Below are 26,519 nucleotides of genomic sequence, written 5' to 3' on the forward strand. Positions count from 1 at the left end.
CTAGCTGTTGTTGGACTAAAACTCCCATCATACTTGACCATTAGTCCAGCTAGCAAGGAATGGTGGAAGTTGTAGTCCAACAACAGCTGGGGAACCCACATTTGAGAAACACTGCACTAGTGAAACATTGTTGCACGAGAGAATGTGTGAACTGGTTGTTTGCAACTTTGTTGCACAATAGATTTCACAGTCTGTTGGGCAACAAGTTTCTGCTAGTGCTACTGTTGCATTGGATTATTCTTTGCCACATTTAACCTTGCACAAACAGACAATATCTGTTACAGGTAGGTAGCCATGTTGGTCTGACGCAGTCAAAAACAAAAAATCCTTCCAGTAGCACCTTAGAGACCAACTAAGTTTGTCATAGGTATGAGCTTTCGTGTGTATCTGAAGAAGTGTGCATGCACACGAAAGCTCCTACATATGACAAACTTAGTTGGTATCTAAGACAATATCTGATACAGCCCTGAATGCACTGCACACCTCTCCCTTTCAAAAACTGCTGTACAGATTGCATGAGAAACTACGTAGTAGTCCCACTTAAGTTAGTCGAACTATAGCTTAATGCACAGTTTGTTCTCTCTTGCTTCCTTGATGTTTCCTGAGTTTTAAAGAGTGGCTGCAAGGGGCACATGGTAAGAAAAAATAAGTATGGATTTGAAACTAAATTGCCATCAATTATATCAAGGGGCAAGCAATGCATTTTCCAGACAGGGAAAAAAATAGGTCACCAGATTTTCTTAGAACTGTTTTAATCAACAAAAGTAGAACATGCACAGTTCAAACTGTAACAGGACAATCATTAGTGCAACCCCAAAACAGAAACATCTATACTAATTCCGGCTGATGGGGGCAGTAAATCAAATTACTTGCTCCATCTAATTTAATGGGTAGATGTTTTCTTGAAACACAAAATTGCATCTAGCAGGTTTCCTGTTATCTTAATCTGCACATTGGTAAATCCGTGTTTCTCCAATAACTGTTTATACTCCAAGCCAGTTCTTTGCTTGCCTTCCGTCATACTAAGGGACTGCAGGACAGCTCTAGCAGGGCTTGTTCGTTTCTCATCAAGCACAATTTCTGCTACCAGCAAAGCACTGCCTGCATTTAAAGGAAAGAAAGAAAGCAACAACACAGTTTAGTTACAAATTTCTAACTTCAAGTTAGCATTTTGTCTTATTTTGCTCTACAGGAAGGTTTTTATTTTATTTTATTAAGAGTCAGGAGATTTGTTTATTTTCCTAAAGTTGCTCTATCTTACTAGAGGTGTTTGTACAGCTAAACTAGAAATGTGCAGAGTTTGAACTAAAAAGAGCAACTGCTACAGGAAAAAGTCTAACCAGAACTGGGATTGCTGTGTGTGTGTGTGTGTGTGTGTGTGTGTGTGTGTGTGTGTGTGTGTAGGGAATTCAACCCTTTCCCCTGCACTAATAGCAACTTCATCCCACTCCTCAATTTTTACTTGAACCCCTAGTGTGGGGAAATCCTGATTCCCTACAGCTGTTTAATAGTTGTGGGCAGCAAGGGAGGAGGATGTGCTTAAAATTTACATTCCTCAAAATTTACATTGCTATCTGAAGTGCTATAGGCACTTTGAAGGTACACATCACTGTTTTTGGTGATGACACAGACCCTAACTTTTTTCTTTTACATGAAGATTTAGTTTTAAATATATTGTTACTGATTCAAGAGACTGACTGCTTTGCACTGCACCACTCCAGTGCCTTTAACGTTGAAATTTAAAAATAATAAAGTGCCAGCGATATTAGGCTTCATTATCACATTCCTTCCTTCATTCACCACACTGTGACAGGGCAGTAAAAACCTGCTTTAATTACTGGCTGTACTTTTCTCCTTTCCAGCTCTGGAGTCTACATCACCATGTCTAGATATATCCCTGCCCTTTTTTTTAAGGTTGGGGAGAAAGCAAGTGATCTCCCTGCATCGTAATCACTCCACTTTTTCTTTTTTGTTTTTAAGAAGACAAAATATGTAATGCACAAAGTTAGGTGTGTTTAGCAGAAGTCCTACTGGTTTCATTTGCAGATAAGTGTGCATAGGACTGCAACTTAAGAGATGTCAAGGATGTACTTTAAAACCATTCTGTGAAGCTCTAATCAAAACTGCCATTAGAAGGATGTTAATGGTTCTTAAGAGCTAATATTCAACTTTTACATGTTTGCAATTGTCCTTTGATACACTACTTACTGCAATTTTACAGTAAAAAGGACAATTCTCCCTAGAGACTCTGTGTAGAGTTAAACATTATAAGGGAAAACACAGACAAGAGGTGGCCACATGTACTAGCAACCTTACACTCTCTTGTAATATTTAATTTTGCACAGTCTTTGGGGAAATAACCCTTTTCACTGGTGCTAAAATAAACTTATTTCATGATATACTAATACAAAGGAAAAGGGGAAAGAGCAGTCAAATCTTACCTGGCTTGCAAACAGCATATATTTTGCTAAAGAGAGTGGAAATCTTCTCCTCTGAACAGTCATGTAGAACTCGTGAAAGAATATAAAGGTCACCTTTTGGAAGATTATCTTTGAAAAAGTCACCTGTTTGAAAAATGCATTTTCATCAATTCTAAAACGAATGAACAAATCCATATCTCAGCAGCCTAATATACACATCAATACCCCAAATATCAAGTTAGTTTTTGAAATAGATCTAACAGGTTTATTAGAGTGCTCAGAGTGGACCTACTCTGAGTTAAATTTAGTTGAATATCACCCTATATGTTATAAGCAGCCCTTTGACACAAATGTTCATCACATATATTCTTTGCCAATAATACTTTCACAAGAAACTGAGTATTCAAGGAAGCAAAGATGACTCAACATACAAACTTTGCCTTGTGATAAGCCTCATTTGTATCCACATATGCCAAGATTCTATACACACTGTACCTAAGAGGTATGTTTACCTGACATGAAGGAAACCTGAGCTGGGTTTTGTCTTGAAGGCTGACAGCTGGAGACACTCGTGATGATTTCTGGAAGGTCAAATACCGTGACTCTCATCTCTGGGTAGATATGGACCAGCTCATAAGCTAAAGCTCCAGTGCAACCTGAAGAGAGCAAAATATTATCACAATAGCGCCTGTATTTAGTTCCTCATTTAGTTAAAACTTACTTCTGATGATATTAGCACTCAGTGCTTACCCAGCAGCAGCTATTAAAATCTGCCTAATTATAAAACTTGCAAGATGCTTTCACATATTTTCTTTTAGAAGTGAGAAAATGCATTTAAGCTGCTCGTATGGATCATAACATCCTCAACCACTGAGATTTGCTTATGCTGGTTGTCAGGCTGTCAGATTTTCAGAGAATGATCTTAACCACTCTTTCTCTGAAAACAAAAAAAGTACTCCCAACACTGAGCTGTTCCAAGCTGCTATGCATTTGTTGTTAATTCTAGAAAGTATGCTTGCATTTCCATCTCAGTAGCTTCATATGTACTTTGACATTCTACCATCAAGTCTGCATTTAACATTTACCTGTCTTGCCTAAGTTAACCATGAACAGGCTTAACTGCACCCAGAAGAAAACAAAGAGTTTTCTTATCTATACCATGGATTCTCTTTGAAGTTCAACACTTATAATAGAACCAAAGTTATAGAGAAGGATACCCAAGAGGAAACAAATAATAGAGAATTACATATTGAATGACAAGGAGGAATTATAACGAAATTTTCCATCAATGCATCCAGATGTTGGAATTCCTACCTCCCAAATCACACGCAGCTCTGAACTGTGAAAGGTCAAAAGCCGCGGCTACATCTCTTGCTGTTAGTTTGGAAATGCTGTGCATGGCACTCATAAAACGTTGCTTCGCCTCTGTAGTTTGGCAACAGAAATCCTTAAAAACAGAGCAGACCAAAGTTTCTAGGCTCATTCAAATGAATTAGGATATAAACAGAACATATGCAGAGGTGTTTAAAAAACACCTTGAAAAAGACTTGCTTTTTCATCCTAAAAAAAGAAATAGCCATAGCCACACCCACACAAAAGAGAAATGTCATATTTATTTTTTATTAATCTTAACATGACCACAAAAGTGAGTTTCCTTCTCAATTTAAGAGTGATAATTCAAACATTTCAGATTATTCTGAAGACCATGTCAATAGTGAGCAGAACAGAGAAGTCTACTCTCTGGATCATGTTAGAAAACAGTGTTCACTAAATTCGGACATTCGCTTGGGACGTTGTCAGAACGCAATCGGTGGAGCGGTTTCGGAGAAAAGTGGATAATAACCCACATGCCCAGTTTACATTTTTATATATACAGAAGAAGATGTGTGGATTCTACACTACCTGAATACAATCTTCTGCTTTCTTCTCAAATATTTGGTTCAGCGGAGTCCCCTCTTTGACTGCCAACTCCAAATGTTTATACAGAGGCCATGTGTGGTCATTACAGTAGAGAACGTAGTCATGAAGTGAACATTCGCCATCTGATGCTAGATATAAATTTGTCATATCTGTATTGCTGTAACCTTTGAAGACAGAGAATTTTGCAAGATCCGTATTATTTTTCCTTAGTGTCTCTTTTTTCAATTCATTAAACTAAACCTAACCAGCTGCAAGGGTTTCACAGCTCAGTTGATTTCCACAGCTCAGTAAAGAATATAATTAAACCCAATATTATAATTGTTTCTTATAATCAGTCTGCACATTTCCTTGCCACTGAAAGATGCAATGTGATGTTAAGAAAACGACACTGCAGCCCTAAAAATGCATTGTTTTCAAATGACAAAGTTCAACATGAGTGCAGTAGTGTGCATGTGGAAGCATGGGAAGTGTCCCAGGGACAGACAGATAGGCACTTCTAACCACAGGACATACTCGCATTGACCAAAGTGTTGGTCCAAAATATTTTGGGTGCTGGGGTAGGAAATACAAACCCCACTTCCTACTAAATGCCCCTAAGTTAAGACCTCCACCAAGCTGTGATTTATCTCTGAAAAATGCCAGTGTAGCATGTTTAAAGGCAATGGCATCGTTTGAGAAACTTAGGAAATGGCTTCTCCTCCCGCTATCCCAAATAAGATCAGGAATCCCTGTCCCCCATGGCTGCTATTTAAAAATTTAAAAAAGGGATTTGCAGACACCAGAATAGTTTGGCCTTAAGTGTTGCTTTTTCTAAGGCTGTACTAAGTTCACCAGGAAATCATATTTGTTCTTCTCCGTTACATATGCCCATAGTCTAAACCATGCATCCCCAAACGTTCGGCCCTCCAGATGTTTTGGACTACAATTCCCATCTTCCTTGACCACTGGTCCTCTTAGCTAGGGATCATGGGAGTTGTAGGCCAAAACATCTGGAGGGCCGCAGTTTGGGGATGCCTGGTGGTCTAAACAAACAACCCAATTGCATTAAGATCCTGCTACAAGTTCCTTTTCATTCCCCACCCCCAACTGTTTTAGAGAAGAAGGCTCACCTAGATGGTTCTTGTCCAATAGGCCAAGAGAGGTACAGGCATCAAGTAATCTTTCTGTGCCACACACCGAGGTTTTAAGTTTATTAGCAGCTTCCACAGCTGTCAAGGTGCCCTTATCTTTCAGAACATCAAATACTTTCAGCTTAGATGCCACAAACAAAGCCTGGGGATAAGAAATGTACATTGATTACTAAAAGAAAAACTAATCAAGGTGATCCATAAGCTACTAAGTCCCACTTTGGCTGCACTACGTTGGATGGAAGTTCACCTGCTGAAATTTGCTCTTGATCACAACATGCAAGAGATTATGGTGGACCAGGTATCCCCAAACTCGGCCCTCCAGATGTTTTGGGACTACGACTCCCATCATCCCAAGGTAAGAGAACCAGTGGTCAGGGATTATGGGAATTGTAGTCCCAAAACATCTGGAGGGCTGAGCTTGGGGATGCCTGTGGTAGACAAACAGTAGTCACTTGAAAAGCAGCATATGTGGAACTGTTTACTGATTTTTCTTTCACTGTCACTTCTGTCAGTTTGTTCCGATCATCAATCAAAAGACAAGCCATGGTAAGGATATTACAGAGGAAATGATGGTTGCCTTGGCAGAACCAGACAGCTGTTCACAAGACTTCATGGCTGCTTAACATTTTTAATGCTGAACAGATACTCAAGTGTTCTGAAATGTTCCTTGCTGAATACTGGATAAGTGGGGGATTGAATCTGACACTTGCAGCATTAGACTTGGACAATATACGATGGTTTGCACAACAACCAAGCGGAGAGAAGTGATAATGTCAACTTTTTCTTAAAAATTAATGACAAGCTTCAGTTTACCTCATTGGAGTTCCAGGTAGGGTAGGAGAATGGAGAAGAGAGACGAGAGCCCACACTGGGTGTAGCAATGATGAGTTAGGGCACTGAGTCTATGTCGTGTCAACAGCCACCTCCCATTTGCAGCAACAGAGGGAGAGTTTTGTAGTATTTACAAACATCTCAGGCTGCTTTCAGATCTTCACAAAAGATCTCTTATTTACCCTTGACCAAGTATTTGAGCCACTAAGAAATGTAAGAACCAGCATATAAAGAATTGCAGCTGTAAACACTCTTGTTCACTAAAAATTCAATGTATCCTAATGGACAAACCTCTACAAACAGAATAAAACCTGTTTATTTCAAGGTCTCTGGAGCTCAGGTTATTGTCCTTAAAATGCCGGCGCATTCCCCAGGCCCACAGGTGCCACATTCCATAAAATTAACAAAAACTTTTTTACAGATCTAGATACAAAAGAACAAAAGATGGGTTACCTTTGATGCTCTGAAGCCATCCAGAAGGTGAGTGAGTTTAGATGGGAATTGCGTTGCATTTTCTATTACTCCATTCTGACTTTCCACAGGTGTGTTGCAAGAATGACTGCTCTTTGTGCACTTTTCCAGGCTGTGGGGGACTCCACTGCTGTTTTGCTTCTTAGCGCTTTCAAACTGTGTGTGGTTATCCGAAGAGTCACACTCCCCATCACTTAAAATCTCAAAAGTCTCTACTGAAGGGATGGAGTCATGCTTTATGTGATGGATGGTGTGCTTTGGGGGCGGATAATACAATTCTGCTAACTTTTTGCAGAAGCGATTCAAAGGAAACCCCACCACGTTCAAGAAGTCTCCGTGAACATATTCCACTAACATTCCCCCAAGTGCCTGGATCCCATAGCCACCAGCTTTGTCCCTAGAGAGAAAGTTAAAAAAACAAACAAATTGAATCAGCACTTGGGAGGAAAAGGATCGTGTATCTTAGTTTCACTTAGTTATGCTGTATTACGTATTTCAAAGGCTAAACATTTTGTCCAGGATCTGAAAATATAGAGAACCAAATAAAGAGATGCTAGCCCAGTAGATTTTTTTTTGTCTTGTATTTTCTTTGTGAAGTTGACCCAACCATCAAACTGTTTGACACTTCCCTTGAGTTCAAAAGCAGTTCAGGTGGGTAAGGGGCAGCCATTTATGAAAAACACGTCTAAAGCTTCCTGGGACTCATGAACTAGTGTAGCAGTTCTTTCAGTCTTGGGCTTAAGTATACAAGCCTACACATACACCTGAGAAATGAATGGCACTAATTTCATTATACTTAGATCCAGCTCTTGCATGGAAGGTTTTTGGTCTCCCATGCAGGATACTGTACTGTTTCTGGGGGAAAGGCGGTAGGCAGGTGTGGGGGACTCCATGGTCCTGAATGGGGTAACTGTGACCCTAAAGTACCAGGTGCACAGCCTGGGAGTCATTTTGGACTCACAGCTGCCCATGGAGGCGCAGGTCGATTTGGTGTCCAAAGCAGTTGTCTACCAGCTCCATCTGATATGCCGGCTGAGACCCTACCTGCCCGCAGACTGTCTTGCCAGAGTGATACATGCCCTGGTTATCTCCCGCTTGGACTACTGCAATGCGCTCTATGTGGGGCTACCTTTGAAGGTGACTCAGAAACTACAACTAATCTAGAATGTGGCTGCCAGACTGGTGACTGGGAACAGCCGCCAGGACCATATAATCTCAGTCCTAAAGGATCTACCTTGTCTCCCAGTACATTTCTGAGCACAATTCAAAATGTTGGTGCTGATCTTTAAAACCCTAAATGGCTTCAGCCCTGTATACCTGAAGGTGCATCTATACTCCCACTGAGGTTCAGCTCCAAGGGCCTTCTGGTGGTTCCCTCATTGCAAGAAGTGAAGTTACAGGGAACCAGGCAGAGGGCCTTCTTGGTAGTGGCACCCTCCCTGTGGAACGCCCTCCCATCAGATGCCAAGGAGATAAACAACTATATGCATCTGAAGGCAGCCCTGTATAGGGAGGTTTTAGATATTTGACATTTTATTCTGTTGTTATATTTTGCTGTAAGCTGCTTAGAGTGGCTGGGGCAACCCAGTCAAATGGGTGGTATAGTTGGGGGGGGGGGAGGTAAAAAAACTCTGAGAGTTAAGTCCAGTCGCAGACGACTCTGGAGTTGCGGCGCTCATCTCACTTTACAGGCTGAGGGAGCTGGTGTTTGTCTGCAGACAGTTTTTCCAGGTCATGTGGCCAGCATGACTAACTTGCTTCTGGAGCAATGGAACACTGAAATCAGAGCAGCGCATGGAAACGCCTTTACTTCCCACCGGAGCAGTATCTGTTTATCTACTTGCACTTTTTTTGCGTGCTTTTCAACTGCTAGGTGTGCAGGAGCTGGGACTGAGCAACAAGAGCTTGCCCTGTCGCAGGATTCAAACTGCCGACCTTCTGATCGGCAAGCCCAAGAGGCTCAGTGGTTTAGGCCACAGCGCCACCCACATTCCTTGGGTGGTATAGTATTATTTTTATTTTTATTACTACTACTACTACCAGGTCTGAACCTGGTTAACTTCAGCAACTCTGTGACAACCAGAGCACCTAGGACATTCATTATGACTCTTTGCTAACCCATAATACTATATGGAATCTTCAAGAGCTGAGATGCAGAAAACAGTCAAATGGCTTAATTAAGAATGCATCTGTTGGCGTAATAGTATATAGGGCTTTCACAGCTATTTATAGCCTTCTAGGCACAATTCAAAATGCTGGATTTGCTGTATAATGCTTCTAATTCCCTGCTCAGTGACTAGCAGGCTCAGCAAAACCCAAGGGCCAATGTAGCATCTAACACGGGTTGGCAATGTGAGGCCCATGAGCTGGCCCACGAAGACCATTTTACCGGCCCACAAGCCACCCCCAAACCGAGCCACCTGCTCGGCGAGTCCCGTGCGCACTGCACTAAACCAGCGCAGCGTGGTGTGGGGACTTGCTGAGCGGCGTCGGAAATTGCATCTGCGCATGCGCAGATACCGGAAATTGCATCTGCGCATGTCTAGACACCGAAAATTGTGTCTGTGTGCATGTCCAGACACCGAAAATCACTTCTGCGCAGGTGCAATTCCTGGCATCTGGGCATGCGCAGAAGCGATTTCCGGCACTGCGAACATGCACGGACGTGATTTCCTGCATCACACTGTGCCAGTCCGGCCCACTGACGATCTCTGTGGGAGTGATCCGGTCCATGGCCCGTAAACCTTGCTGACCCTGATCTAACACATAAACAACATGTCTTAAAGGTGCCACTGAACTCTGATTCAGCAAAGTTAACGCTGCTGTTAGCTGGTATGTTAATTGCTTAAGAAAAGAAGAGCACAACAATATTGTTCTAGAAGTAGGTGTGGCTTGTTTCTCTTTCCCCTTCAAGGAAGAATGTAGTGTTCAGAACCCCCCCAATTTCTGCTTCATATCCACATACATAAGCAGACATCTATTTTTATATCTGTGCCGAATGGGGTGATATGAGCTAGAGGAGTAGATAAATCAGTTTCAGTACACACTTTCATTACTCTTAATGGAAGGTAATAAATCCAGGAAGCCCTTTGGATTTTTCCACTGCTCACAAAAGGAGAAGAAACGGTACAGAGTCATCTAAAAATAAATTCAGTTGTGGAGAACACATAAGCTCTCCTAAAATCTTGTTGCAAAAGACTTTTCCCCTTTGTTCTAGTTGGGCAGACAGAACTGTGAGGCCCACATGTGCCATGTTGAGGCTGTTTTCTAAACCCAGAGGGTTTGGGTCATTCCATTTAAAGGCTGATTGACTTCTGTTCCATTTTGAGATCTCATGAACTTTTGACCCGTCTAAAGCACACGAGTTTAATTATGGGCGAGCCACAAAATCCTGGCAGGAAGAGAATCAGCTAAATCCATCACCGATCCCTCCCAAACACTCTGCCAGGGCAGCATTTGCTTATTGATTTGCACAGAAAGATCAAGGCCTGAACATCTGTAGTCTAAACATCTCTCTCGGTTGCAAGACTGAAGTTCATCCTAAAAATCCCTAGCATTCACTATGCAAATGACACAATTCTGATCAGCCACATGTTCTCAACAAAGATTTTAAAACATGCTAGTTTGAGCACTAAAAAAACACCAGAATTTCCCACCAGCAAAAATGGCAATACCTAAAGCTTAGTTAGCAACCATTTGCATCTAGTTTCTTTAGTCCCCTACATATGACACGCAGACACCAACATAAGTGAGGTGTTCACAGGTACTAGGAATTCTAAGCTCCCTGCCTTCCTAAAGCAATTCCCTGTGATGCCTCCAAATACTCAGAGGCCTTTGATACAGAAGGGAAATCTACAGACAGGATCTTGTATGCCTCAATGCAGTTTTTTAAAATCATCATCCAATGTGATGTTGGTTTTTTGGGGACCTTGAAAAATCATGCAAGTTCAACAGGCTCATTTTTAATTCTATTGGATGAGACTTTCACCCAAACCCCACAGAAAAAGGAAGTACTGTATGTGTATGTGTGTGGCTGGTGGAGGAATAACCCAAGAGAGAGAAGCAACCAGAAGTGGCCAGTTTTCTGTCAATTATATCTGTAAGCCACCTTGAGTCCCATCAGGAAAAAAGGCGGGGAACAAATAAATTAATGATGATGATGATGATGATGATGATAATAATAATAATAATAATAATAATAATAATAATAATAATAATACTACCCACAGGCTCCAAAAGATCCAGCCCTGGCTTAGATGTTCAAATCATGTTAAATAATTTACAGGGTAATATTTAGGGGGGGGCAAGATTTTTAGGTTCTCCAGGCAAACCTGTGTTTTTGGCAACTCATTCTACTCCCCTGTATGACTGTCACATACAATTAAAGTATGTCTACAAAGCTGAAACATCAGAGGCACAAATCCAATTCCTCGAGATAAAAAAAAGGAAGGAGGGAGAGAGACTGTCTGTCTTGATAATGTTAGGATTATTGCTATCCTGTGCTGCTTCAGCAAGGACTGGTGTGATTTGTTATATCACATGAGTGTCATGAGTCTGAGAGAGTGTGGGAACAGAAGTCTGTCTTATCTGTTTCCTACTGCGAGTGTTATTGTAGTATTCAGGTTCACTTCTGATGTGTCGCAGTTCAGTGCGGTTCTGTTCTATGGTAGCAGAGAGAGCAGATGTGATTATGAAGCCTCTGTATATAGTTTGCTACTAAAGTAGTTTGAGAACTACACATGAATCTTTCTTCTCGCCAAAGGATGCCAGAAGACCAGCGTGCTCTTCGCAGGAGAGAAGGGTCGTGTATTGCCGGCACTCTGGACTGAAGGGGAAATGCCAGCCAGAGGTGAGCCAATCGGGTTACGCTCAGAGGCACTGGGGGTCTGCCGTCTCCCCCAGGGGCGTATCCCAACAGATAACAGTGTTATATCTATGATGCAGAATAAACAAAGGCTTTTGATATATCCTGTATTCCACATTCATTCTTTAACATTCTGCTACCATTTTTTTCCTGCCCTCACCCTCAAAATCCCAAACTGTTCCCTCTCATGTTACGCATTCCCAGACTAAACTCCCCTTTTGTTTCATGTGCTACACAAACAGCCGGTTTTCCCCACACAACAAGCAATCTAGAGTGATCAGGTCTGCATTCAAATCCACTCCCAACTATTGTGCTTACATGGGCTCACCACTGTGAATATACTCCCATAAGAGTTCCTCAGAGAGGGCAGAAAACTTAACTTTGGTTTCTTCATAGAAATCTGTGACTTCAGTCTCTAGCTGATTATCTAGAAAAATAAAAGCCACTGGTTAAAAAAAAAATGACATATCTGATGAACACCAGCAGTTTTAAAGCATTTTTATTATGAATACGTTACACTGCAGTCAGTAGGCCTGCATTTCTAAATCCAAATCCAAATTATGCTGCAATGAATACATGGATCTTCTACACATAAATGTCCTTCCAGTTACTTCAATAAAATGAGATGCTAGTTTATAAATATCCCTCTAAATATTGGTGAGGCATTTGATCCAATCTATTGAAAACTGGCTTTATATTTCTCTTGCCCTTCAAGGACTGATCTGCAGTGCAGGTCTTTGTTAACATTCTGGAGGCAGCAGCAATATACAATGAGCTAAATAGCTGCGGCATAGATTGGTGCAAATGATAGTGGAAGAGAAGCATGTTGTAAAGATTATTACAGACTGAAGGAACAGCATTAACTAATATGCTCCTCAGTACCAGCATATGTAGTTCAATAAAAACAAAACGTGCTTTCCAAAAGCTCACTTACTCATTTAAAACGTATAAAATGCAAAACAGTGGGATAAGTTATATTTGGCAGCTGTACTACGAACTCTTTTACACAGGATCGGACATACTCAAGTAGGCTTATGACTCTCTCTCCTTTGAACTAAAGGCACATTACAAACGTCTGTTAAAAACATGCTTCATTTTTTTTAATGGGTAGCCTTTGGGTATGGAGGGACCCAGGTGGCGCTGTGGGTTAAACTACTGAGCCTAGGGCTTGCTGATCAGAAGGTCGGCGGTTCGAATCCCTGTGATGGGGTGAGCTCCCGTTGCTTGGTCCCAGCTCCTGCCAACCAGGGGTCCCTTTACCTTTACCTTTGGGTATGGAGGGCTCCTTTTTGAGAAACGATTCCAACCCTCAACCCCCTAACCTTTGGGCATGTGAAATGAGTTGCGCAGCTCTTTGGAGACTAGCCTTTGTTTTGCATTAAAAAGAGAAAAGCTTATTCAGGTTGAAATGTTACCATTATCCGGATAATCAGTTCTGGTCCCCACCCAGAATCTACAAGCATGTTTCCCAACAGTCAACACCAAACTCTTGATGCTGCCGCTGGAGAGGAAACCCATTGCAGGGCCTGTGTGTTAAAATCCACCTGCCTCCTGGGCAGAGCTCCAGAGAAACTATCATTGTCAGACCTGGAACTGAGCTTTGCTTTCCACCCAGCCCAGTCTGCAGCACCTTCTCAAACACGACTAAATGACTAAACAACAACAAAGCCAGGATCAAAACTAGGGGGGGGGGGCAAGCCATAGTCGTTCAGGGGCGGGGCCACAAAGTGGGAATGTGGGCGGGGCTACAGGGCCAGCTGGCCTGACGACATCGTGGTGGTGGCGGCGGTGGCAGCGGCCACCTTGTGCTTCTGGGGCTGGCAGCGGTGGCGGCTACCCTGCTTGGCTGGAGAGGACGGGAGGATCGGGCAGGTGAGAGGGGGTGACAGGGTGGGCGAGGGCAAGGCAAGGCACGGCCGCAGTCACGACGGCTCCGAGGCGTTGCTGCAAATCAGCATAATATTTCAACCATGTTGTGGGTTCAAGCCCCACCTTAGGAAAAAATTCCTGCATTGCAGGGGGTTGGACTAGATGACCCTTGTGGTCCCTTCCGACTACAATTCTATGATTCTATTGATGCATTGCCATAGCATATGCATCATTCTGCTTTCTTGAATTCTCCTACTCCTAGGCATAGCAGCCAACTCCTAGAGGCCTAGGTGTCCCCCCCCCCCAATTACTAGTAAATACCGTATTTGAAAGAGTCACCCCCCCATTTCGATGGGCTTTCTATGTGGGGCTTATCTGCCCCCCCCCCAGTATTTTATTAAGGATGGAAGAGGGAGGGAGGGAAGGAAGAATAGAGAGAGGGATACCTCATATTTGTGGGTGCATCTGGGTGATGCTCTGATGCTGGAACTCTGCAGCAAGAGGACGGGAGGGTCGGGCAGGCGAGAGGGGGTGGCAGGGCGGGCGAGGGTGAGGGAAGGCACGGCCGCAGTCACGATGGCTCCGCGGCGTTGCTGCATATCAGCATAATATTTCAACCATGTCGTGGGTTCAAGCCCCACCTTAGGAAAAAATTCCTGCATTGCAGGGGGTTGGACTAGATGACCCTTGTGGTCCCTTCCGACTACAATTCCATGATTCTATTGATATATTACCATAGCATATGCATCATTCTGCTTCCTTGAATTGTCCTAGGCATAGCAGCCAACTCCTAGAGGCCTAGGTGCCTCCCCCCCCCCCAATTACTGGTAAATACTGTATTTTAAAGAGTCATCCCCCCCCATGTTGATGGGCTTTCTATGTGGGGCTTATCTGCCCCCCCCAAGTATTTTATTGAGGATGGAAGAGGGAGGAAAGGAAGGAATAATAGAGAGAGGGATAACTCACATTTGTGGGTGCCTCTGGGTGACGCTGTGATGCTACACCTGTACAGGAGCCTCGTAAGCAGCTTTCTCTCTGCTTGATTTACAGCAGGCATGTCCAACAGGTAGATTGTGATCTACCAGTAGATCACTGGATGTCTGTGGTAGATCACTGCTAGATCACTGGCACCCCTAAAAAAAGCTCACCCAAAATTTTCCTCCTCCCTAAAAAAAGCTGAACTATGACCTGAAGCCCTAACCAAAAATGGGCCCCCCTCCCTCCTAAAAGAAGCTCAACAAGTTTGACCTAAACCCCCCAAATCAGGGCTTCCCTTTCTTAAAAAAACTCAACAGCTTTGACCTGAACCCCCCAAAAGGGGGTAGATCACTCCCAGTTTTTAACTCTGAGTAGATCAAAGTCTCTTGGGAGGTGGCCACAACTGATTTACAGTATACAGATGCAGGAGGAGGGGCAGACTGGAACACCACTGCTTTTTATAAACATCACTGTGTCTATCAAAGCTACAGCCCCCCCCCTTCTTATTCACTTCCTTTTAGCCTTGCAGGGCCACCTTAGTCAAATTGAATCCTCTGCACCCTCATTAAATCGCCAATAGAACTGTTAATGCGATCCCTGAATGCTCATTAACAACTTCCACTGAAGAACAATAGGGTGAATAGGGTGAACCTTGCCTGAAGGGATATTCTTAACTGCTTAAGTACCGGTAGCCACTTTGCTTTATTTATTTGATGTGTTTTTGTTACAGCTGTGTTCCACCCGCCCCCCCCCCCCCCCGCCCCCAGCAAGTGGAGAGCTGCTCTTGCTAAAGCAAAGCCCTTTCCACTTCAGTTTTTGGAGGGGGAAAGTGCTGTTTATGGTCTGTAAAATACTTTTTTTTTTGCTTCTAGGGGGGGCAGCTGCCCCCTCCTGCCCCCCCTGTCTACACCCATGTTCTCAAACAGTCACCGTTATCACGTTTTGGAGAAGGAGCAGGATTGCTGGAACTGGGCTGCCTTGTGGGATGTTCTCCGTATAAACCAACAACAGCCCCATCAATTATGCAGCAGCTCTTTTAATGCACAACTAGGCATTTCGAAGGTGGTTAGAGCATTGTCCATTAGATATATTTTTGTATCAGTGCTACGGCTTGCTTGTTGCTGCACCATTTTCATTTAGTTTGGCCTCTTTTATCCCACGTACCATTTGATTTCCTAAGCTGGAGAGCCTTTTGGGAGCAGGCAAATTAGCACCAATAAAAAACTACTGAAAGCCACTTTTGAGTCCTTAAGATATAAATCAAATGAATAAATACAGTGCTTTTTTTCTAAAAAATAATAATGTTTTGGGGTACTCTCATTTTCCTACTCATATTGAAATACTGCCCCTCAATGAGGCCAAACTTAGATTCACAAAATGTTTAGGTGTATGCGTACCCCTTCATACCCCCAGAAAAAAAAGCACTGAATAAACACAAGTCTATTATTGTGGGGCTACGATATGACTTTATACTTTTCAATGTTGCAACATACATTTTTAAACAACCCCCTTTGGTCAGGACCCTTCATTTTGATTTGAGATTTGGAGTTTATCCCGTTTTGACAAACATTGTGGCTATGATCCTATACATATTTTCCTGAGAGTAAATCTCCTTGAACTTAATGAATGGGATTTACCTGAGTAGACATTCAGGGCCACAATACAATACAATGCAATAATCCATTTTATTTTGAGAGACAAGGATAGTACATGGGAACAAGACACTTTCAGTGGGAATGCATGTATCAGGTTGCCGTGAAATGGCAAAGATTCTGATTTATGCTGGTGATACTGACTGCATGTTCTGTTTGGTGCTTCTGGGCTGTCTTCCGCCACTGGACTAATTCTAGTTGCTAAGGTGTCTGCCTACACTCTCATCTGATTCTGCGATTTACTGCCATTGTGTTCATGTAAGGGGGGAGTAAATAAAGATAGAAGTCACTTTGCCAAAATTATCCCCAGGGTTGGCTTTACTGTCTTTTGCCTGATCAATCTTATGCTCCTCAGTGACCTTCAATTGAGATCGGCATTTGAGGGAAAGGGAACAATTACTGGAAATTTCTGGAAAGATAAATACATGAAACTGGGTTAGGACAGGACTTCTGTGCCTTTAATTGCCCTGCTCTCTTTTGGGTCTGGAAACCTTAAAGAGAAACCAGCAGACCCTTTGCTTGGAAATTAAGCAAAGGGTCTGCTGGTTTCTCTTTAAGGTTTCCAGACTCAAAAGAGAGCAGGGCAATTAAAGGCACAGAAGTCCTGTCCTCCATTGAGTCTGGCAACCCTAAAGTGGGTCATGGTTTGATAGTCAACATGTTTGCAAGCAGAATCAACATGAAAGTTGTCAAGCCGAGTCACAGCCAGCAAGGCAACAAGTTGGCAAGGGCAACAGATACAAACCCTAACTCCAAGAGTTTTACTATGAACAGGAAGTTGACAGTGCCCAGTTCTATTGTAGTTAGATTCAATTTATTTCTAGATCTGAGACCTACTTAAAATGCTTGTTATCATTTTGCCTGTTACTGTGTGTGTTCTCCTGACCTTCCAGGGTCAATTTGGGGTGGGCACGGGGTTTGGGGAGATGGGGTCCCACTACACTAGCAGACGTCCTTGAATCCAGCCCTTTGTGTCTTCCAGCGGATGCCACAAGCCTCTACAGAAGCCACTGAGGTGCCATCACATAGCGTTTGGGCTGGGGTGTCTGATATCCACCCACTTCAAAATGAATTCTCAAGACTTCTACGCAATTCCATTCTTCCCAAAGTGGTGCCCTCTGAAAACAGTGGATGCTATCCAACTCAGAGCAGACCCAATGAAATATTAATAGACTTAACTCAGTCATGTTCATTAATTTGAATGGATCTACTCTATGTAAGGGACACGGGTGGCACTGTGGGTTAAACCACAGAGCCTAGGGCTTGCCGATCAGAAGGTCGGCGGTTCGAATCCCCGCGATGGGGTGAGCTCCCATTGCTCGGTCCCAGCTCCTCCCAACCTAGCAGTTCGAAAGCACGTCAAAGTGCAAGTAGATAAATAGGCACTGCTACAGCGGGAAGGTAAACAGCGTTTCCGTGTGCTGCTCTGGTTCGCCAGAAGCGGCTTTGTCATACTGACCACATGACCAGGAAGCTGTACACCGGCTCCCTCGGCCAATAACGTGAGATGAGCGCCGCAACCCCAGAGTCGGTCACGACTGGACCTAATGGTCAGGGGTCACTTTACCTTTACCTTACTCTGAGTAAAACTTAGTTGGATATCACCCAATGTACTCCTCAGTGTGGAGAAAGAGAGAAAAGCCAAATTCCTGCAGTCTTCCGACTCACGCAGACACTAAAGTCCCCCACTTGGTGACTTTCAAATGAGGTTAGACTACAAATACCATCATTCCTTACCCTAATGGCCATATTGACTGGGGCTAATGGGAGCTGTAGTCCAACAACATTTGGAGGCTTCCGGTTTGGGGAAGATTTCACTGCCTAGTAAGTAGGCTACAGTGTCAAATGAGACTTTGATTCACCACGAGTATCTGTATTCATTCTTACCAATTACCTTTACTGCTGCAATGAACAATTGCGACACCCGTGAAGACACTGTGCTCCTTGCCACTCAGCCTGCGAGGAAAAACAGATATATTTAGCCCCCAGCCAATTTGCACTAATATCTTGGAAATTTAACACTTGAATTTATTTGAATTTGAATTTGAAAAACAAATTCTGCTCATTTATGAACGATGTAGCGATGTTGGCAATCTACTCAATTTTATAGCCTTACAAACCAGGCAAAGCTAGGCACTTCACTTTGATTCTGTTTTATTCTCCCACCAAACTGAATTGGACTTCAGAGTGCTTGACTTTGGCTGGATTGTGTTTACACTGATTGCTACCTTTGAACTGAAGTACTGCTGAAAACCTGAAAAAGGCAAGGAGAACCAGGCACAAAATGATGCCTTTCCCCCCTTATCTAAATGAAAAACAGACATAAAAATTTTAAGCATTGGTGGGAAAAACTGATGTGTATCTACACTTTGGGGTTGCTTGCCTCTAACTCTGATGGACGTGAGGTCTCATTTTATGTTTTTAACAATTAGATTAATAAACTACTTAATCATGAAACTCTCTGAGCAGCGCACGTAACAAAATATTGGTCTCTTCTAATGTGTGACTAGGCAAGAGAAACTTTTATAGGAAACTCAACTATGCAATAAATAGCCATGGTCAAATTATGTCCAATTTGATTACGCAGAACAGTAGGTCTAAGCATGGATTAAAATAAAAGCTCGGTGCTTTCACAAAACTGTATCACAGCCTGCCTGCTGTGATTCACACACAGGTATGTTTATGGTTGTATTTGACAAGCAGAATTACGAAGTGATCCAGAGATTAATATGAAACAGAGCTGTGGGAATATAACTACACAATAAATGCAGGTAACTGAAATATTTCCCCAACAAATGAAACGACATGCTTATCATTCTTATGAAGGGCAACTGAAAAGCATATCCCAATCAAGTAATTTTTCATTTGCTTTCCATATCCACAAATAAGGCTGACAAAGGCAGTATAACATGGTTAGAAATAAGCAGTGATTTGAAGTACAAACTTTGAAAGCATCCTATATGCGTCTTGTTTGTCCACTGGTTTCTCCAAAATCTGTTCTTCTATTGTCTGAAATGGAAAATAAATATATTTAAATATGTATATTTACACACGCTTGTCAAGGGAAAGCCTTGTTCTCTCCCATCATAGCTGCCAAGTTTTCCCTTTTCTCACGAGGAAGCCTATTCAGCATAAGGGAATTTCCCTTTAAAAAAGGGATAACTTGGCAGCTATGTCTCCCATAGAAGAGTTGCTACTCGAGGTGAAATAGGGACATAGGAAGCTACTTTATACCAAGTCAGTCCAATGGCCTATCTAGTTCAGTGCTGTTGACACTTATTGGCAGCAGTTCACCAGCATTTCAGACAGGAGTTTTTACCATCCTGCTCTGGACTTTTTGCATTTAAAGTATCTACTGTACAACTCAAGCTACAGTCCTTCCCCGCTTAAACTCATTTTCACCCTGGGATATTTTTACACATTAATGATTAGCTACTTTGCTTTCTGTCTGTGTACAAAGCGCTTAAAGTAAACACTGCAGGTGATAAGCGTTTAATTCCATGCACAAGTAAAAGCAGGAAGTCTAGGAAAGAGATGTTTAAACCAACCCTAGAGTTTAAAAAAAAGCACATTGATGGAAGCTTGGGCTGGACTGTTTGGCATACCCAATTTCTATCGTGCAATTATAAGTACATGCAACTTCCACTTTCCAAACAAAATGTGTTCCTAGGAAATTGTTCCTTAGGTGAGTGTTTGCATGACGAGCTGATGATTTCCGTTATTTCCTGACGATTTCCATTATTGGCTGCAGCCAAACAGCAAAAGAGAGACAAAAGAAAAACTGATTTGTCTGATCCCTTCTGCTCTCTGAATTGTCTGATCTCTCCCCCATCCCTCTCTCCTTGGTTTCTGCCCAAAATGGTTGCCGTTGATCAGGAAAGCACAAACAAGTAAGGAAGTGGCAAACTCTGGCTGATCGGACATCTGAATCAGTGGTGTGTGTAGCAAGGTTTGGGAACAATTCTTTCTGTTTGGATAAGTGAATTTCTGTATTGCGAGTGAAAGCGGGACCTGCGTGTATTGATAAAACAAGAGTTGCTAACTAGAGAGATTCTAGTTTTCAGCTGCTGGTATATATGACTTACCACTATGGTGTCTGCCCCTATAACGACATCGGGTGTTCTAAGATGTTTCTGAAAAAATAAAAATGCATTTTGTTCAGTTTTCCACCTTAACAATAGCTTAAACTAACAGTTGGGAATTTAAACAGCAAGTGGGGAATTAGCACAATAGAAGCACTCTTGAATTGATTTAGATTGCATCCAGCTTCCCCATCAACCATTAAGTAAAACAGTTATACTAACTCAGCCAGCAAAAGGTGTCACATGAGGGGGCTCTTGCTTTGTCCCATCACTAGTGCACAACTGTCTGGAACAGGAAGCCTTCCTGTACTACTGTACTATAGATTGAATGTCAACCTAATGTCACATGGACACAACTAATCGTTTGTATGCCCCATCTCAAACACTCATGTACTTTTGTAGTTAAATCGTTTGTTGTTAATAAGCCAAGTTCAATAAACCAAGATGCAGGGATCTGGACGGCAACAGCAAAGAGCTTGGCAGCTTTTTAAAGCATCGTCACAGACAATGGAGGTACATATATGGCTTACCAGATGCATTCTGTTTGCCACTTCAAGTGCCTTTTGCCTTGCAGTTTCTACGGCATATTCAAAGGGAGCTGCGAAAGATGACTTCTCAAGCGTCTCCTTGAACCAGGAGGGAACAACTTCAAACCGGAGGCCCTGTTAGAGACACTAAGTTATATCAGCAATAAATCTTACAAAACTTGAAGGCTATGTGGATGCTCTCTGCTTAAGGCCCTGGTGGAGGGACTATTGAACTGGCTAGCGGCTACTGAAAGCCTTCATCTCCAGGATTCTGGACGCAGTTGCTGGAAATTACGGGAGGGGGAGCGCTCTTGTGCTTGAATCCTGTTTGCAGATTTCCCACAGGCATCTGGTTAGCCACTGTGAGAACAGGATGCTGGCTTAGACAGGCCATCTCATAAACTATTACAGGCTGCAGACGTGAACTTTCCATCGCACTCAACATCCATTTATTTCCTCGCCAGCCAGATGAACTTGAAAACTTGTTCCTTTCTTTAGAACTTACTTTTAAACCCCCACCCCAATAACTGACACAAAGGTTTGTCTGAATTTTTTGTCTCCTTTGAAACAGAGGCTCATCCAAAGGACAGATGTGCTATTTGTGGCTGGGGCAGTGGTTCCAACACATGCAGAGGAGGATTCTAGGACACTAATATATCCTGGGCACTTCATTGTTGCTTCCCAGAGCCAAAAGCAGAGGGCTGTGTGTGTGTGTGTGTGTGTGTGTGTGTGAGAGAGAGAGAGAGAGAGAGAGAGAGAGAGCACATCAAGCCCCGGCTCAGAGGAGGGTTGCCACAAAACGAACTTGTTTTGTTGGGGGGGGGGCAGACTTTTGTTGTGGTTGGGGCAGAACCACAGATTTGTATTATTTTTTCTTGATAAGTAGTTGAGAAGAAAGTGGTTGCCAATGGGATTGTCAGCCTCCCTCCCCCTCTCTCCCTCTCGAGCTGTCAACCTGGGAGGCAGGGATTCAAGCGGTGCAGCTTTTCCAGCAAGATGCAGTGATGGGCTGTTTATTAATATCATTACAAGTTATTTATCAATCGCCTTCCAAACCACCGTCTCAAGGCGACTTACAGGTGAACTCGCCACCTGTGCAGCCGCCCCAAACGCAGAAGCCCCCCTGGCGGAAAGGAAGGCAGGCGGTGCCAAGAAGGGCGCAGGAGCTGCGCCGAGCAGCGAAGGCGGCACACTCACCGCGTTGGTGAGGATCTCCTGGCGGCGCGGAGAGGCGCTGGCCAGCACCACCCTCTTGTGGACCAGCTTTCCGATGACGGGGTTCAGGACCATGGCTGCGGCGGGACCGGACAGCCGCGGGAAGGACGAGCCGACGGAGAGGAGAGGAGGGAGCCAGCCGGCGCCTTTATCGCGGCGCACTTGGGGGAAGCGGCGAGGGGCGGAGTCCTCTAGCCTCTCCTCCCCAGATTGCGCGGAGGGGAGGGAAAGAGCAGCCTCGCCTTCCTTCCGCCAGTGGGCGGCTGCTGCTACCGTGGCTTGGGAAAGACGTTTTCCATGCCTTGTAGGCTGGGGGAAGTGCCCTAGAAATTATTGAACAAATAAGGGGCAAGATCTGTTTGCAACGCAGACAAACCAACAGTATCTCAAGGAGGTGGGTGGGGTGGGGGTGGGGAGTGCATTTAAAAACGCAGCAACTAAGCATGGCATTCTTAAGTGTTTTTGTCACTTGGTGGCACTGGGCTTAGTGACTCGTCTCCAACTAAGCAGTTCCTGTACTGTATTTTGTTCTTGCTGCAGAATGAGGGGGCTTTCCTTCCAAGGCAACCACAGCAAAGCACGCACGACGTTGGAAAATAAGCACCACCTAACACCAGCCACGTTTGGAACAAGAGGGCGGTCTCCCATTCAGGGGTTCAAATTGGGGGTCTGCTTTGGAATGCGGGATATTTTCAGTCCCACGTTTCATTATAAGGGAAGGGATCCCCACGAGGAGGTGCAGGAAAAATCTTTGCAGACGACTTTTATAAATCTACAAACAAATATGACGAGTCCATAGCACATAAAAACCAGCGAATCTCAAAAGAGTCTACCTGGGGACCAGCGACAGTAGGGTGACCTGGAAAGCAACCAAGGAGCTGGGAATTCTGACTCAAAGATCCCCCTCTCCGTGAATTTACAGAGTGGTCTTAACTTAAGCAATAACTTATTTCACAGTACCAGACGTCTCCACACCTCTGGCGGGCTGTAATATGGAGATAATACTTGCCTGTCGCCATAGAGTTTTTATAAAGCTTTTCATTTTTAGAAAAGGGATACTGGACTAGTCAGATCCACCAGTAATACTGAATAAAGTTGCTGTAATTCAAAGTGGTGTTCAAACCCAATGGAAACAACTAAATATTTCTTTGTTTTTGTTTGTCTGTTCGTTTGTTTCAAATCTTGCTCGCTCATTCCTTTGGAACTGGCAGCTTGGAGTGTTTATTTCCACATTTTGTACCCAATCTTTGCATAAGCTCACGTCTAACAAAAAAGTGTATTTTCAAAGTGCCAGGATCATACTGGTATTCAAATGCATACTGCCTCCAAGCAGTTGCCAAACATTCCGAACGACCAGTACCCTGGAGTTATGATTTGTGTTGTTCCAAGCGTTCAAAGCAAGCTGCATTCTAACTGCCTCAGAACTCCAAGGGGCAGTTGCTTTAGTGACCAGCTCAGACCAGCTTCAGTCTTCTCAGGTCTTCTCTGAGGTCAGGCACATGAAGAGAAAGCCCTGGGAAAAGTCATTGCATACAGAGACTGGTTGAAGAACTGATCTCATGTAGGTGCATATACGCAGCACCCCTCAGTTCCTCACCAACATTGTTCTTTCTCAGATAAGAACAAATTGACTTTTATTTCCTTTTGTCCTGTCTGAGAGCCACTTGGTAGGCTTTTCACATTGTGTGTGTGTGTGTGTGTGTGTGTGTGAGAGAGAGAGAGAGAGAGAGAGAATGAGGATTAAAGTCAGAAAGGATTCTGTCCTGAACAGTAGCTGTATTGGTCTGTTGCACCAAACTTTCTTTCAAGGGTAGAATGCGTAACTTTCTTTGGATCATGCCTGACATTTTGACAATGGAGAGGGAAGGCAGAAAAGCATAGGAATGCAGAGGAGGAGTGGACAAGACAAGAGCCCACTTATTAGGGTGATGACTTTTTCAATTTTTTTCCTCAAAAATTATTTCCTGTAGCACAAATGGATGAACTTTTGCCTATTAATGGCTAAAATGAGGTATATTCCATTGAAATATTTAAAAAGGTTACGCACAAACCGTTTTAATTTTTTTGGTATGCCGTTTTACCATTTCATAAAATTATATTAACAATTCTATATATATATTGTATCAAATCTGGACACAACACCACATTCCACAATGGGGAGTGTTCTTGGCGACATAGGGTATACAAATGTCACACCTGTGCAAGGTAAAAGCCCCTTTTTGGGACCTCAAAACTCAGCCAGCAGACCCTGCCGGGCATGCTGGGAAAAGAACCTACAGGAGAGGTAGCATAACATCGTCCTCTAGCGGCGTCTATACTGTTACTGCAGCTAAAAAAAAAAAAGCTTCCTTGTGTGTTTGATGACCCTATGTAATGTTGTATACTGTATATGTGACTCTAAAGCTTGGGTCCAATTTTATATCTGCTTACAGTGACTTCAAAAAATGGTCAAAAAACTGATAAATAAATTTTTAAAAATCATTTTGCGCGTGAGGTTATTTTTTAATCAAATCTCTTTGAAAGTAAGATTTTATCTAATCTTTAATGAAAGCTCATCAAATTATGATACAGGGAAATGAGGTTGTAAAAAAGTCATCACCCTAGGGCCCATGCAACAAAAGGGGTTGTGCGGGTCTGCAATTTCTTCACCCCTGGGGAAGTCTGATTCCTGGCACTTAGGATTGCAGGTACAGCAGATTTTTCCATTCCTACGTCTCAAGGGGGGGAAATGCAGAATTTGCCCTAGAATGATGGCATTGTTTTAACTGCACATCACTAATTGCTCAAACTTTAGGAGCTGTCCATAGGATACTGCACCTAACTATCTAACTCTTATCTTTTGTCTGGTTTTCTCCAGCATGCCTTCTATTGCCAGCCTTCCCAGTACCAAAGCTCTAGTTCCACCCCGGGCACATTAAGGCTTCTTTCCGGTACAGCTGTTGTGCAGGGTGTCCTGTTTTCAACTGGGTGCCTTGGTCCTGGCTCTTACGGCTAAATTATGAGCATCAGCTCCATCATCTGCCAATCTTGAATGGAGAGTGTGCCAGGTTGAGAACATCATGGGCAGCAACAAACCTGGCATTGAAGGGATTGGGACCTGGGGCGCCTGTTCCGTGCGTAGAATTACAATGAAGAAAGCCAACATTATATGCATACCATTAAACGATGAGGAGTCCCTACCTTCTGAAATAATCATTGCCCAGCACTTGATGCCACTGGCCTCAATTGCCAATGCAGTGACCGTTTTTTGTATGGCCTTTCCGCTATATAACATCTTTAAGCCTGGAAAACACGGTGATTTCATCGCTACCTTCTTTTTTACCTTCCTGTGTGTGTTTGCAGTCCGTTTTACAGAGAATACCGGCCAAGCCTTTGAGTGCCTGTATGATGCTCCCTGCCCTGGCCAGCAAGAACAATGATCAGGGATACTCTGTTTCAGTGGTCCAGAGTGACCTAGGCTGCTTCCAGCTTTAGACAGAATAAAAAAAAATTAAATGATGGAACACAAAGCAAAAGAGCGCCACACACTAAAGACGTGAGACGTAATTAAATATGACAAAATATCTGCGAACAAAAAAGAACCATGTCTTTTACCAAATCGTATCTCTCATTTGCTTAAATTTTCAGCTCTAAGCTGAGAGTGTGTGTGTCACATTTTGGTCTTCTGCAGGTAGAAACAACTTGAGAGAAGAATCAAATACCAAAAAAAATTAAGAAGTGACTAAATCTAAGGCCCACATAATTATACAAACTATAATTTTGAACAGATCCATGATTTTCTTAGAGTCCTGTAAAGTTTTCCGTTTTTAGGCTTCAACATAGCTGCCAAGTTTTCCCTTTTCTCACGAGGAAGCCTATTCAGCATAAGGGAATTTCCCTTAAAAAAAGGGATAACTTGGCAGCTATGGGCTTCAAGAAGGTTGGGTTTTCTGCCAAATTTAACCAGATCTTATTTTATTTTATTGCTGCCATAAATACACTTCTGCCCCTTACAGCTTTCCCACAGTGATTTGCAGCTAGGAATGACTTTGACAGAAGACCACAGGTACTTAGGAACCAATTTCCCTGTACAACACAGTAAAATTGTTATCTATACAGACTGTGCTCTCTGTGTCTATAATCCATACTGTGAAAGGAAAAATACATTACACATTTGTAAAAGTCAACAGTTTCATAACGAAACCTTGGACGTAGTAACCTTTGACCTGCCTATCCAGCCTAGGCCACTACTTTCCTGATAACTCCTGGTGTCATTGTTCTCCATCTCAATCAACTTGCTCACTTCATCCTTTGGTTTTCTCAAAATTTGTTCTGGAGTAAGTTATAATGATTACCTGTCAGGGTCACCTGGTCCCTGTGTTAACTTATTAGGCATGGTTTACTTTGTTGACATTGGGGTGTTTGAACTTTTCCATAGAAAGCCTAGCAGGGAGGATTTTGTTTCCTAAGACAAACATATTTTTGTTTCTTGCTTTGCTAGAACATAGCAACATAACATTTGTATAGAAAAGCATACAGTTTATTATTTCATTATTATTTATTTCAAAGCATCTTTGTCCT

General features: G+C 43.0%; 1 protein-coding gene across 1 annotated transcript; it reads right to left on the bottom strand.

Annotated features, from left to right (window-relative positions):
* Nucleotides 1–735: 735 nt before the first annotated feature.
* On the bottom strand, nucleotides 736–22,123 carry ASMTL (acetylserotonin O-methyltransferase like). The gene is made up of 13 exons (XM_035115029.2): nucleotides 21,942–22,123; nucleotides 20,748–20,879; nucleotides 20,221–20,268; nucleotides 19,080–19,144; nucleotides 18,030–18,091; nucleotides 11,955–12,063; nucleotides 6,755–7,169; nucleotides 5,450–5,612; nucleotides 4,323–4,504; nucleotides 3,735–3,867; nucleotides 2,933–3,076; nucleotides 2,442–2,564; nucleotides 736–1,101 (listed from the first exon to the last, which is right to left on the bottom strand). Exons 1-13 carry the CDS (start codon nucleotides 22,032–22,034, stop codon nucleotides 884–886), a joined length of 1,887 nt encoding a protein of 628 aa, XP_034970920.1. The 5' UTR covers nucleotides 22,035–22,123; the 3' UTR covers nucleotides 736–883.
* Nucleotides 22,124–26,519: the final 4,396 nt, after the last annotated feature.

This window comes from Zootoca vivipara, chromosome 4 (assembly GCF_963506605.1).
Source record: "Zootoca vivipara chromosome 4, rZooViv1.1, whole genome shotgun sequence".
NCBI lineage: Eukaryota > Metazoa > Chordata > Lepidosauria > Squamata > Lacertidae > Zootoca > Zootoca vivipara.